Below are 13,869 nucleotides of genomic sequence, written 5' to 3' on the forward strand. Positions count from 1 at the left end.
GGCTTAAAGATCGGTATCTATGCAGGGCTTTATAGGTTTTGGACCATCCCCTTTTTAAATATGTGATTTTTTTTATATTATTCATTCCCTGTTTTAACGTAGGATCCTCCACAAGATAATGGTCCCTTTCCTGACTGACCCACCATCTATGGACAAAGACAGAAATACAGTGTCTGAAAAAATACTAAGACTTACACTCGAAATCATCCACTTGGTTTCTAGCGAGGTAAAGTATTGTGGAAACTGTTACATGGCATCACTATTATCTGTATGTCTCTTTTAATGATCGTGATGACATCTACTATTTATTTGAATGAGAGCAGATGAGCAGTACTTGGAAGTGACCACTTAACAGTGTGTGGAGCTGCAATTTTCTGCTCTATTCTGTTATATCTAGCCTCTGCCGGATATGGTGATAGCTAATCAATGGGGATGACAGATGATAAACCTCCCCTTTTATAGAATAATGGACAACCTCTTTAATAAAATAGGGACATAACCAAAGAGGCAGGGGACACTATCCTTTGTCACTGCATCACTATTACCTCTGTTACTAGTACAAATAGGTGGCTAAGGCATTCTCGGTTACTGCGTTGTGGTGATAGTGCATTTTTCAATTACACAGGAATACATAATAGGAAGAAAGATATCTGAATATTTGACAACCAAAAACCAACCATCTGTAACAAACTATTGCAGCAGGACCCAAAGTCCTATTACTGTACCTGCACCCCACTCGGCAATACATGAGCAAAATAATGAGGCGAGGATCCTTGAACTCACCAACAAAATCATTGAGCTGCTGACTGGCGAGGTGAGACGTTCTGGGACATTGTAAGGGAACATGAAATAATGTATCTGGATGATGATGTATCATTGTGTATGTGTCAGGTTCCTATAAGATGTCAGGATGTCACGGTCTATTTCTCCATGGAGGAGTGGGAGTATGTAGAAGGACACAAGGATCTGTACAAAGAGATCATGGTTGACAATCGCCAGCCTTTCACATCAACATGTAAGAGAAGATTTTTAGTTATAAGCGATGATTGTTAAAGGGAATCTGTCAGGTGATTTTGTAGTACAATACTACTGTTATAAGGATACCTTTCAGGATCAGTAATTTTATAGTTCTCCCTCTTCCTGTTATCTTGTTGAAAGCTCCATAAAATTTAGTGTGACATAGTAGCTAGTCAAGCATATGTAAATACAAACTGCATATTCACAGCTCCCTCTTCCCACTTCTCAGTGTTGGCATCTGTGATAGTAAATCTGAACTGAATTTGCACTAGTGCCCCCACCCATAAGGTGGCTTTACACACTGCAACATCGCAAACGACATCGCTGTAACGTCACCGGTTTTGTGACGTAATAGCGACCTCCCCAGCGACATTGCAGTGTGTGAAACACATCAGCGACCTGGCCCCTGCTGTGAAGTTGTGATCGCTACAAATCGTTCAGGACCATTCTTTGGTCCTTTGTTTCCCGCTGTGCAGCATGATCACAAGAAAGTTTCAGTGTGTAAAGGGGACTTTACAGCGACTTCGTTAGCGACTTCCCTTTCAAATAGCTGCTTTACAAAGTCCCCAATGACTAGCTAGGTCGTTCTGCAGGTCTGGATCGCTGTTGCGTCGTTGGCCAGGTTTGCCTGTTTGACAGCTCACCAGAGACTTTGTAGCGATCCCGGCCAGGTTGGGATCACTGGTGGGATTGCTAGAAAGTTTTAGTGTGTAAACCCAGCTATACTCCCACCTCTCAGCTGTGATAGTGAATGCACTGGGAAGGGAGAGCAGTTAATATGTACATTGTATTTACAGAAACTTGACTACTTTTCACCCTGAATTTATGGAGCTTACAGCAGGATAACAAGATAAGGGAGAGCTATAAAATTACTGATCCTGAAAGGTCGCCATAAAGATAACATTAGTATTGTACTAGAAAATCACCTGACAGATTCCCTTTAAGTAGCCATCATCTCATGGGAAGAGTGTTTTCAATCACTGCATGTCTCATCTATTTGCTGCAGATGGACCAAGTAAGAGAAATGCTCCACAGACATGTCTCAGTCCTAATCATTCACAAGATTTCCTTGAGAATCAACAGGTAGATAAAGCCTAGATCCCACAAAATTATATATATGTGTATATCTATCTATCTATCTATCTATCTATCTATATATATATATATATATATATATATATATATATATATAATCTATATATATATATATATTTTTTTATTTTTTTTAAATGTTGTTTTTCTAAATATTAGTTTATAGTCCTGTTTGGTTCAACTCTTTTCTGATTTGTGCTTTTATTATTTTCCCCTTCATTTAGACTGAATATCTGACTAATGCTAAATCCGAATTAGTAGTAGAAGAAGACAGGTATGCTTCGGGTGAGCGGCTTTGTAAGGAGGAGGATGATGCTGTAGATATCTTTCCTGGTAAGTAATATCGAGTAACTTGAACATGACAACTGTTAGAATGAAAGTGACTGGATGGGGCTTGATCTTTTTTCAGAATACCATAGCTGTTTTTCCATCCTACCTTTCACTCGCCTTCTACCCATGTTGTAATTTTTTTTATATCCCAATTATTGAAATTTTACATATTAATCCAAAAGAAGAATAATTTTAACCCCTTACTGACTTGCCAATTTTGGGCCTTTATGACAAAGCAATTTTTTTTTTTTTTTTATTGTCACATTCTATTCTAGGAGCCATAGTATTTTTTTTAATGCTGTAGCTGTATGAGGACTTGTTTGTTTTGAGAGATATAATGATAAGCAAATGATGATGAAAAAACGGAAACAATATTTTCATAACGTCTTAATTTATTCAGTATCCTGTATCGGCGCTGTGTGCAGAAATCCACGCATTTGGCTGCCATCAGTAAGAGTATAAATGGTTGTCTGAGGAATGTTCTGCTATGCTTAATGCACTTAGGTACAGAAATCATCAAAGTCTGCTGCTAGCAGCTTCTTTTGCCATTTCCAATCAATGATTTTCTCTCACTTCCGTGCTATTCTTCTAAGTCCTGTTCTTCAGGAGTTTCCTGCACACTCCTTGCACATAATATCCATTCCTAGACAGATACTGGCTGGGTAACTGACTGATTCAGCGTTTTATGTATTACTATTGTTGTAACCTTGTATAAATAAAGACTTTGTTCTTAGTAGACTTTTAGCTCTTGTGAGTATGGCCTTAAATTTGATTGATTCTTTCTATCACACTTGATTAGATGAATAATTCAGTTGCGGGGGTGTTCCACATAGAGATAAATGGATCTTGAGTTCAATACACACCTGATGAAGGTTCATGTGCATGAGTCAAAATGTGTTATCTATTTTATTGATATAATATATACATTATTCCCCCCCAAAATAAACATTGGAAGTCAAAATCCATATAGCTTTGTGAAGTATCATTGCAAGTGAATTGTTCGTCTGAGTGGGATTATGCTGAGACTGGGGATTGTGTTAGAGGATTGTGCCTGCTGAAGAATGGTGGCTAGAGACTCCATCAGGTGCAAGACCTACAGTGGAGGTATTGCTGCCCATCACAATAATGCATTACCTTACAATTTTCTCACATCTTCCCCTACTGTATGTAATCTGCTCTGCAGCTCTCATCCAGCCTACCACAATATACAGTTTCTTAGTATGTACTGTCTGATATGACTATATAGCCGTGGCCAATCGTTTTGAGTCTCCAGTATTTTTTGATATTTTAGTCGGATGTTTCTATGGTTACTGAAGTGCAATTATAAGTATTTCATACGTTTTTACACTTTCATTGAAAACTACAGCAAGTTTATGGAAAGACTCAATAGTTACAATGTTGGTCCTTATTTTTCAAGACCTCTGCCCTTCTTCCTGTCAGCTGAATAACATTGTTTTGGCCAAATCCTGACTGATGACAACCCATTCTTGGGTAATCGATGCTTGGAGTTTATGAGAATTTCTATGTCATTTATTGTCTACTCACTTTTTGAGGATTGACCACAGGTTCTTATTGGGATTGAGATCTTGGGAGTTTCTTGGCAATGGATCCAAAATTACACTGTTCACTGAGCCTTAGTTAGCACTTTTTCCTTTTGTCATGGTGCTCCATCATTCTGGAAAAATGCATTGTTCATTGCAAAACTGCTCCTGGGGGAATTTGTTCTTGGAGGATGATTAGATCCCATTCTTTATTCATGGCAGCGTTTTAGGAAAAAGTCTGTGTGAACCCACTTCCTTGGATGACAAACAACTCCACACATGAGTGGTCTTAAGCCAGCTTTACACCTTACAATTAGGTGTATGTGATGTGACACGCCCAGGTCGCATATGCGATTTAATGAGATCGCACGTAGGTCGTTCATTTGCTGTCACACGAGCGTTAGTAGTCTATGTTAAATTGATCAATTTTGTGTGCGATCCTTTAGATCATGTGTTCTGTGACGTATGCATTGGGCACCCTTTTTTTTTTTTTTTTTTTTATTTATTAACCTGCCAAGCGTGTGTAATGTGTAGGGATGCGTTTTTACTATGTCATCTGCCATTCAGCTCTGCTACATGGCCGCCAACAGCAGACACAGACAGACATGTGACAGCAGACACAGACAGAGCCGCACAATCAGAATGAACTCGGGTTAACTTCACCCGACTTCATGGTCATGCTGCGGCTCTGTCTGTGTCGCGTCCTGCTTAGCGGTCACCCGTGAAGGACTCACCGGTGACCGCTAAACTCCTGAGTAACTGAATTGAGCAGGCCTCTCTCATACTCACCGATCCCCGATCACCGGTGCGGCGCTGCACGGCATTCACACTGCTCCGGCGGCTTTTACTATTTTGAAAAAGCCGGCCGCTCATTAATCAATCTCGTATTCCCTGCTTTCCCCGCCCACCGGCGCCTATGATTGGTTGCAGTGAGACACGCCCCCACGCTGAGTGACAGGTGTCTCACTGCACCCAATCACAGCAGCCGGTGGGTGTGTCTATACTGTGCAGTGAAATAAATAATTAAATAATTTAAAAAAACGGCGTGCGGTCCCCCCCAATTTTAAAACCAGCCAGATAAAGCCATACGGCTGAAGGCTGGTATTCTCAGGATGGGGAGTTCCACGTTATGGGGAGCCCCCCAGCCTAACAATATCAGCCAGCAGCCGCCCAGAATTGCCGCATACATTAGAGGAGACAGTTCTGGGACTGTACCCGGCTCTTCCCGATTTGCCCTGGTGCTTTGGCAATCTGGGTAATAAAGAGTTATTGGCAGCCCATAGCTGCCAATAACTCCTAGATTAATCATGTCAGGCGTCTCCACGAGATACCTTCCATGATTAATCTGTAAGTGACAGTAAATAAACGCACACACCCGAAAAAATCCTTTATTAGAAATAAAAAACACAAACATATATCCTGGTTCACCACTTTAATAAGGCCGAAAAAGCCCTCCATGTCCGGTGTAATCCAGGATGGTCCAGCGTCACTTCCAGCTCAACTGCATGAAGGTGACCGGAGCTGCAGAAGACACCGCCGCTCCTGTCAGCTCCATGCAGCTGATGAAGGGAATAGCGCGATCAGCTGAGCTGTCACTGAGGTTACTCGCGGCCACCGCTGGATCCAGTGACAGTGGGTAACCTCAGTGACAGCTCAGCTGATCGCGCTATTCCCTTCATTAGCTGCGTGGAGCTGACAGGAGCGGCGGTGTTTTCTGCAGCTCCGGTCACCTTCATGCAGCAGAGCTGGAAGTGACGCTGGACCATCCTGGATTACGCCGGACATGGAGGGCTTTTTCGGGCTTATTAAAGTGGTGAACCAGGGTATATGTTTGTGTTTTTTATTTCTAATAAAGGATTTTTTCGGGTGTGAGTGTTTATTTACTGTCACTTACAGATTAATCATGGAAGGTATCTCGTGGAGACGCCTGACATGATTAATCTAGGAGTTATTGGCAGCTATGGGCTGCCAATAACTCCTTACTACCCCGATTGCCAAAACACCAGGGCAAATCAGGAAGAGCCGCGTACAGTCCCAGAACTGTCGCATCTAATGTATGCGGCAATTCTGGGCGGCTGCTGGCTGATATTGTTAGGCTGGGGGGCTCCCCATAACGTGGAGCTCCCCATCCTGAGAATACCAGCCTTCAGCCGTATGGCTTTATCTGGCTGGTTTTAAAGTTGGGGGGGACCGCACGCCGTTTTTTTAAATTATTTAATTATTAATTTCACTGCACAGTATAGACACGCCCACCGGCTGCTGTGATTGGGTGCAGTGAGACACCTGTCACTCAGCGTGGGGGCGTGTCTCACTGCAACCAATCATAGGCGCCGGTGGGCAGGGAAAGCAGGGAATACGAGATTGTTTAATGAGCGGCCGGCTTTTTCAAAATAGTAAAAGCCGCTGGAGCAGTGTGAATGCCGTGCAGCGCCGCGCCGTGGATCGGGGATCGGTGAGTATGAGAGAGGGGGTAAGAGGGATAGACTTACATGGACAGAGAGAGAGGGACAGAGATAGTGACCGACTGACAGAGATTAGTGAATGACAGACATTGTGAGGCGCTTCAGAATGTAGCTTTTCAGCTGGGCTCTGAAGCGGACCTTTTTTAAGCTGTGGTGCAGAGCGCACACCTGCGCACATAGCCTCAGACACCAAAATCGTATGAGGGATGTCACACGTTTCAATTGACTAGGTTCGTACAACAAAACGTCCAATGTATGAGGAATAAATGACGTGTATGCGATCACCGTATTTTGCGTTCAATCTTGATCGCACGTAGGTGTCACATGCAAATACGTCACGAACGATGCCGGATGTGCGTCACTTACAACTTGACCCCGACGACGGATTGAAAGATATATTGATGCATGTAAAGCAGGCATTAGGATGCTTTACATGACACAGAACTCATGGTAGCACTTACCTTTTCTTCTCCAATCATTCTTCTAGACGTGTGAAATAATCTAAAGGGAGCTGCATTAGAAACAAAAATGTATGTGCTTTTCCTACAGATGTAACCTTTAAGAGAAACATACCAGAAGAAGGCTCAAATCTGCCGTATTTCAAAGATTCTTCAGAAGAAAATAATACTGAGTGGGACAATGAGGTAAATTATCTGTGGAGTTTTTGTAAGGAACTTTAGTTCTAGAATCCTTTAATTAATACATTGTACTAACGTGTTTCCTGAAAATAAGACCTACCCTGAAAATAAGCTCTAGCTTGATTTTACATGATTTTTGGAGTATGCTTGAAATATAAGATCTACTGCAAAAATAAGCTGTAGTTCTAGTCATGACCAGCATTTGGGAGGGGGGAAACTGGTGAGTTGCCTAGGGTCCACACTCTCCTAGGGGTCCCAGGCATTTCCAGCCTGAGATGAAAACTGGTTAAGGACTTTTGCATGTGACAATGAGATCACAAAGGTCCTTTAACTTGTAAGAGTCTAGAGGAACTGAAGAGGAGACAGGCTGGTTTGAAGAGTCAGCGTTAGGTGGAATGTGAGGAAAGCGGGCAATTTTTCAGGACCCCCTGTCTCTTCGAGGTTTCCAGCATTTCTATGCCCTAGCCCATCTTTTGGAACAAAAAATAGTATGACTCTGTTTCATTTTTGGAGAAACACGGTAATTATAGTGTGTGGAGATATATTTTACATGCTTGACGTATTTCTTATCTCGGTAGTTACTGGTCTATACTGTCATCCTGTGTGATACTGTCTACTGAATTACATGTTGTTTGTTTCGCATTTTGAAACAGAGTAAAGTCGAGGTTATTGTAGAAGAACCAAGGTATGAGTGGGACCATCAGTCATGTACAGGGGATGAAAGTCCTATAGATGTTTGCTCAAGTAAGTAACAACCACCAACAAAAAAATAAAAAAAAAATAATATATATTTCTTTATCGTTTCATTGGGGGACACAGAGACCATGGGTTGTATGCTGCTGCCACTAGGAGGCGACACTAAGCAAAAAAAGGTAAACTCCTCCTATGCAGTATACACCCACCAACTGGCAATCATTCCCCAGTTTAAGCTTAGTGTCCATAGGAGGTGGACACACTTGGGGCTGCTCTCAGCCCCCCAGGTTTGTATTTTTAATATTTTGCTTTTTCGTTTCAGACACAGCTCGTCGGGCGACAGGGTGTAATAGCTCACCCTGCTCTCCCCCCTAGAGACCGGTGGCACAGAAGTGGGGTCCGTCCGCCACTTCCGTTGTCCTCCGTGTCTGTCTGGCAGGACCCTACCCGCCTAACACTCTCAAGACTGTTTGGGGGGCATCCGCACAGAGGGACAGGCGGATGGTCCTTGCCCCCTTCCCCCTGCACGCTCGCCTTCCACAGCCGGCCTGATCAGGGAGGGGAGACGAAAAATCACACAGGAAGATACCCGTCTCCCTATACCTTTCCCAGGAGGCCAGGATCAAGGAGGACTATCAGCCATCGGGACAGGTACCCTCCCTTGTCCCGGATCATGGGGGGCTCCGTTTTTAAAAAAAAAAAAAAGAAAGAAAAGAAAAAGAGAGGAAAAGGATCCATAGGATTAGCTTACCCCGGGTCAGCTCCCCTTTAGGCAGGCAGTGCACTCGCCCTCCCTCCCGTCCTCGGCGCTGTCCACCGGCTCCCCCTGCGGCCTCATCCCTAATTTAGCCCCCGGCTTCTCTCCGGCCTAGCTCCTGTCCGGCCACGCCCCCTCCCGGCCGGCTTATCGCGCGAGTCCTTGCTTCCCAGCAGGCCCGCCCGCTCCAACAACCATTCACAGCAGGCCTCTGCGTGCCCTTTTTCAACCACTCACGGGCCCTCTCTCTCCAAGCCAATCCCTGCAGTCCTTTCTTCTGCAGCGTTTCATGCTCTTTTCCTGTTCCTCCCCCGGCCCGGACACCCTCAGCAGCGCCATCACAGCCCTGCGGTCTCTCTGTGCGGCGGCAGCGTTCCAAGTGCAGCCACCGACCTCGTACCCCTGCAGCTCCCCGGAGCCCCCACCTCTGCTCCCTCAGCCTGCAGTCTCAAACAGGACACAGCGCCAGCACACACAGCACGCCAGAATCTGGGTAAGCTCTGCCACTGGGAGGCAGCTCCTTCCCCAGTACCCCCTCCACCTGGCATCCTCCGGTCTGTTTCTTCTCTTCCTCTCCTCTCTCCCCCCCCTGTCCCATGTCCAGCACAAGAGCATCCCGCTCTAAGCCACAGGCCATAGTACTACACTTCGCCTGCACCTCTTGTCTAAAAAAGTTTCCCTCAGGGCAGTCCTCCCCCATCTGCCAAGCCTGCAGCACCCCTAGCATGACTACTACGGAGCCCCCCACCGCCCGTAACGAGGACTCGGCCCCCACACCTGAGTGGGCTACAGCTCTCTCTCAGTCCGTGGACAACCTAACTAAGGTATCTCAAACCTTAGTTTCAGCCATAGAGCGTCTGCCCGCCTCCACCTCTGGAGCCCCCCCGGTGACCCAGAGCGAGTCTGAGCCCGCATCGCCACTAGCCCGGCAGGGCACGACGCACAGGAGGTCTAGGAAGCGGTCCTTCTCGGGGTCATCCTCCAGCTCTCCTAACCCCTCTATGGCCTCCAGAGCAATACGCTCTCTATCTCCTACCTCATCTGCGGCAGCCCCAGATTCGGCCCAGGACCCTGATTCTGACTCCGATCTGGACTCTGAACATATCTCCAAGCTGACCAGTATGATGGACAGTCTGGTTATTGCCGTCAACCAAACCCTAGAGGTGAAGGATGTAGATCCGGCTCCTACCAGTCAGTCGGTCCCTTTCAAAAGGGCCAAGAAGCTGCCAAGAAGCTTTGGCAACCATAGGGAATTTGAGGACATTTTCTCTAGACAGTGGGAACATCCCGACAAGCGTTTCCAGAGGCGCAAGCGGGCACAGGCCCTTTGCACCGGAACTTCTTCAGAAGTGGTCAGTGTCTCCTTCAGTGGATCCTCCAATCTCCCGACTTTCATCCAGTACCACCTTGCCGCTCTCTGATGGCGCCTCCCTTAAAGATCCCTCGGACAGGACCATAGAATCCCTAGCCAAGTCGGCCTTTGAAGCCTCCGGCTCCGCCATCACTCCAGCCTTTGCGTCCACCTGGGTCTCCAAGGCTGTTTCCGCCTGGGCAAAGCTCCTTCGGCGTGGTATCCTGGCTGAAGCTCCCAGCCCCGAGCTGGCAGATCTGGCAGATCAGATCGCACATTACGGAAAGTATCTGTCCCTCGACTCCACTGCTTCTGCAGCCCTGGCAGCCGGCAACATTGCTGCAATCCGCAGAGCCTTGTGGCTTAAAGCGTGGAACGCGGACTCAGCATCCAAAAAGTCTCTCACCAGTCTTCCCTTTTTTGGTGCCAGACTCTTCGGAGAAAAGCTGGACAAGATCATCTCTGAGGCAACTGGTGGCAAAAGTACCTTCCTTCCCCAACGAAGGATCCCCCGTGCCCCTCCCAAACGACGGGTTTTTCCCTTTCGTCCCTTTCGTCAATTTTCTACCAACAGCAACACCCGTCGGGAGCGGTCGCCAGCACGTCAAGAGAGACGGAAGCCCTCCTTTAAGGCAACACCCCACTGGCGTTCCTGGCGTTCCCGTGGCCAGCAGTCCAAGACTTCCAGCTCCAGATCCAACAGATTCTCCTCCGCATGACTGGAATCCCATTCCCGGATCCTCATCCAGGGTCGGCGGTCGCCTCCGCAGGTTCAGAACCGCGTGGCTTTCCGTGATAGACGACACCTGGGTCCGAGACGTCGTCTCTCACGGCTGCAAGATAGTTTTCTTCTCTCCCACACTCGCGCTTCGTCAAGTCCAAACCCCCCAAGGATCCCTCTCTCACCAAGGGATTCTTCGCAGCCATCCAGTCCATGCGAGACTCTGGGGTCATCACCCCCGTCCCCCCTCAAGACCGATTTCGGGGTTTTTATTCAAACCTTTTCGTTGTTCCGAAGAAGAATGGCACAGTCCGTCCCATTCTGGACCTGAAGCGGCTCAACAAGCGGGTCCGTCTCCGTCGATTCCGCATGGAGTCTCTGCGTTCCTTTTCTTGGAAGGTCGCCTTCTTAGTTGCCATCACGTCAATCAGGCGGGTATCTGAACTAGCGGCGCTTTCCTGCCGCTCTCCCTATCTCGTCTTCCACCAGGATAAGGTAGTCCTCCAGCCGGTACCGTCCTTTCTTCCCAAGGTGGTCTCCTCTTTCCATCTCAACGAGGACATTGTTCTTCCCTCCTTTTGCCCGAACCCGTCTCACCCTCGTGAGATTCTTCTCCACAAGCTGGACTTGGTCAGAGCCCTCCGCCTGTACATTTCCAGGACGTCTCATTTCAGACTGTCTGATTCTCTATTTGTGCTTCCATCCGGCCCGCGCAGAGGCCTACCTGCCTCCAAGTCCTCCATTGCGCGATGGATCCGCTCTGCCGTACTAGAAGCCTACCGGGTAAGAGGGAGAACGCGCCCACTCAGGATTACGGCCCATTCCACCAGGGCGGTGGGAGCCTCTTGGGCGGTCCGTCACCACGCTCCAGCGTTGCAGCTTTGCAAAGCGGCCACCTGGTCTTCGCTCCATACCTTCACGAAGTTCTACAGGGTCCACACTTTCGCATCCTCTGATGCGAGGCTCGGTAGACGAGTTCTGCAGGCTGCAGTGGACCGAGGTCAGCCCTGAGAGTAACATTAGACCCACCCGTGGGACTGCTTTAGGACGTCCCATGGTCTCTGTGTCCCCCAATGAAGCGATAAAGAAAAGTAGATTTTGGGTACTCACCGTAAAATCTCTTTCTTGGAGCCTTCATTGGGGGACACAGCACCCGCCCTTGTGTTGGACATATGTTACTGTTGAATGTTGAGTTTAATGTTCACTTCTGTAAGATTGTTCGTTCTTTCTTGTTGTCTCCTATTGCTTTCTCACTAACTGAGGAATGATTGCCAGTTGGTGGGTGTATACTGCATAGGAGGAGTTTACCTTTTTTTGCTTAGTGTCGCCTCCTAGTGGCAGCAGCATACAACCCATGGTCTCTGTGTCCCCCAATGAAGGTAAGGAGGCTGTTATAGGTTTACATTGGTGTTAGATTTATTTTAAACTATGAGAACATAATACAAGGTTCAGATTCTGAAAGGAAAATAAAGCAGCTAACAAAGCATCTGTAGTAAAAAGTGAGAATGTCTAACATATTATTAAAGACTGTCCTTGCAAACATACGCAGTGCGCCTCTGTGAGGCTGGGGACGCGTACACCCGACTTCTGAGGCACACTGACACTGCTGAAATGAGCCGCGCACATGCGCAAGATTTCTAGGAGCTGCAGTGGCGCCGGTCCATGGAAAGAAGGCTAACTAGTCTGAGGAAACAACGCCCCTTCGAATAGTCAAGCCCCTAATTTGCATACAAAAATACTGAGGTAATAAATGATTTTTTACTCCTTGATTTAGAGAAGGATGTTACACAGGGATGGCTGAGAAGGTAATTTTGACGTGCAAATGTGATCTGCTGCCATCTTGTGACCAACAAGGATATTGCAGCTGAATTTAAATCAAACCTTTTTTCTGCTCATACTATGCCGTCCATTATCACCATATCTCGTACCATTGTGAATGTAATGTGACCTCTCATGTCTTGAAGTGGAAACTTGGTGTGCGGTTAGCAACAGTTGAGGAGGGTTGAAGAATCGGACAGACGTGAGATAAATAATCATTACTCCAGCTGAATCCTGTCATTTATCTGACTCTTGTTATACTACAGTGGTCCTTTAACCCCTTCAGCCCCCGGGCACTTTCCGTTTTTGCGTTTTTGTTTTTTGCTCCCCTTCTTCTGAGAGGCGTAATATTTTTATTTTTCCATCAATCTTGCCATATGAGGGCTTGTTTTTTGCGGGACGAGTTGTACTTTTAAATGAAACCATAAGTTTTACCATATAGTGTACTGGAAAACGGCAAAAAAATTCCAAGTGCGGAAAAATTGCAAAAAAAGTGTGATCGTACAATAGTTTTTGGGATATTTTATTCACTGTGTTCACTATATGGTAAAACTGAGGTATCTATGTGATGCCTCAGGTCGGTGCGAGTTTGTAGACACCAAACATGTATAGGTTTACTTGTATCTAAGGGGTTAAAAAAAATTCACAAGTTTGTCCAATAAAAGTGGCGCACGTTTTGCGCCATGTTCCGAAACACGTAGCGTTCTTATTTTTAAGGCTCTATGGCTCAGTGATGGCTTATTTTTTGCGTCTCGAGCTGACGTTTATAATGGTACCATTTTTGCGCAGATGCTACGTTTTGATCGCCTGTTATTGTATTTTGCGTAAAACTTGCGGCGACCAAAAAACGTAATTTTGGCGTTTGGAATTTTTTTGCGACTACGCCGTTTACCAATCAGATTAATTGATTTTATATTTTGATAGATCGGGCATTTCTGAACGCGGTGATACCAAATATGTGTATATTTATTTATTTTTTAACCCTTTAATTTTCAATGGGGGGAAAGGGGGGTGATTTGAACTTTTAGGTTTTTTGTTTTTTTTTTATTTTTTAAAATTTTTTTTTTACTTTTTTTTTTATTTTACTAGTCCCCCTAGGGGGCTATAGCGATCAGCAATCCGATTGCTGATCGCTATCTGCTGATCACAGCTATACCGCTGTAATCAGCAGATTCAGTCACTTTGGTTTTCCCTCTGCTCTCGGCCGAGGGAAAATGAAAGTGAAACATCGTAGCAGCAGGCGTCATCACATGACCCTGTGCTACGATGGCAACCACCGATAGTCACGTGATAACACACGTGACTTCCGGTGGGGGTGGCGGTGAGTAACAAACATGGCCGCGCGCATTTAAATCTTGCTGCCAGACTTTGGCAGCAAGATTTAAGGGGTTAATGGCCGCGGGTGGAAGCGATTCCACCCGCGGCTAGCAGGCACACATGTCAGCTGTT

General features: G+C 46.2%; 1 protein-coding gene across 1 annotated transcript in view; it reads left to right on the forward strand.

Moving 5' to 3' along the window:
- The window catches only part of LOC142311107 (uncharacterized), a 148,229-nt gene that overhangs the window by 12,163 nt on the left and 122,197 nt on the right, over positions 1-13,869 (forward strand). The window contains exons 2-8 of the mRNA XM_075349222.1: positions 103-226; positions 626-814; positions 892-1,015; positions 2,024-2,100; positions 2,334-2,442; positions 6,992-7,086; positions 7,734-7,824. Coding sequence (XP_075205337.1) covers positions 119-226; positions 626-814; positions 892-1,015; positions 2,024-2,100; positions 2,334-2,442; positions 6,992-7,086; positions 7,734-7,824 — 793 coding nt within the window. The 5' untranslated portion in view covers positions 103-118. The remainder of the gene's footprint in view (positions 1-102; positions 227-625; positions 815-891; positions 1,016-2,023; positions 2,101-2,333; positions 2,443-6,991; positions 7,087-7,733; positions 7,825-13,869) is intronic.

The sequence above is a fragment of the Anomaloglossus baeobatrachus genome, chromosome 5 (genome assembly GCF_048569485.1).
Source record: "Anomaloglossus baeobatrachus isolate aAnoBae1 chromosome 5, aAnoBae1.hap1, whole genome shotgun sequence".
Lineage (NCBI taxonomy): Eukaryota > Metazoa > Chordata > Amphibia > Anura > Aromobatidae > Anomaloglossus > Anomaloglossus baeobatrachus.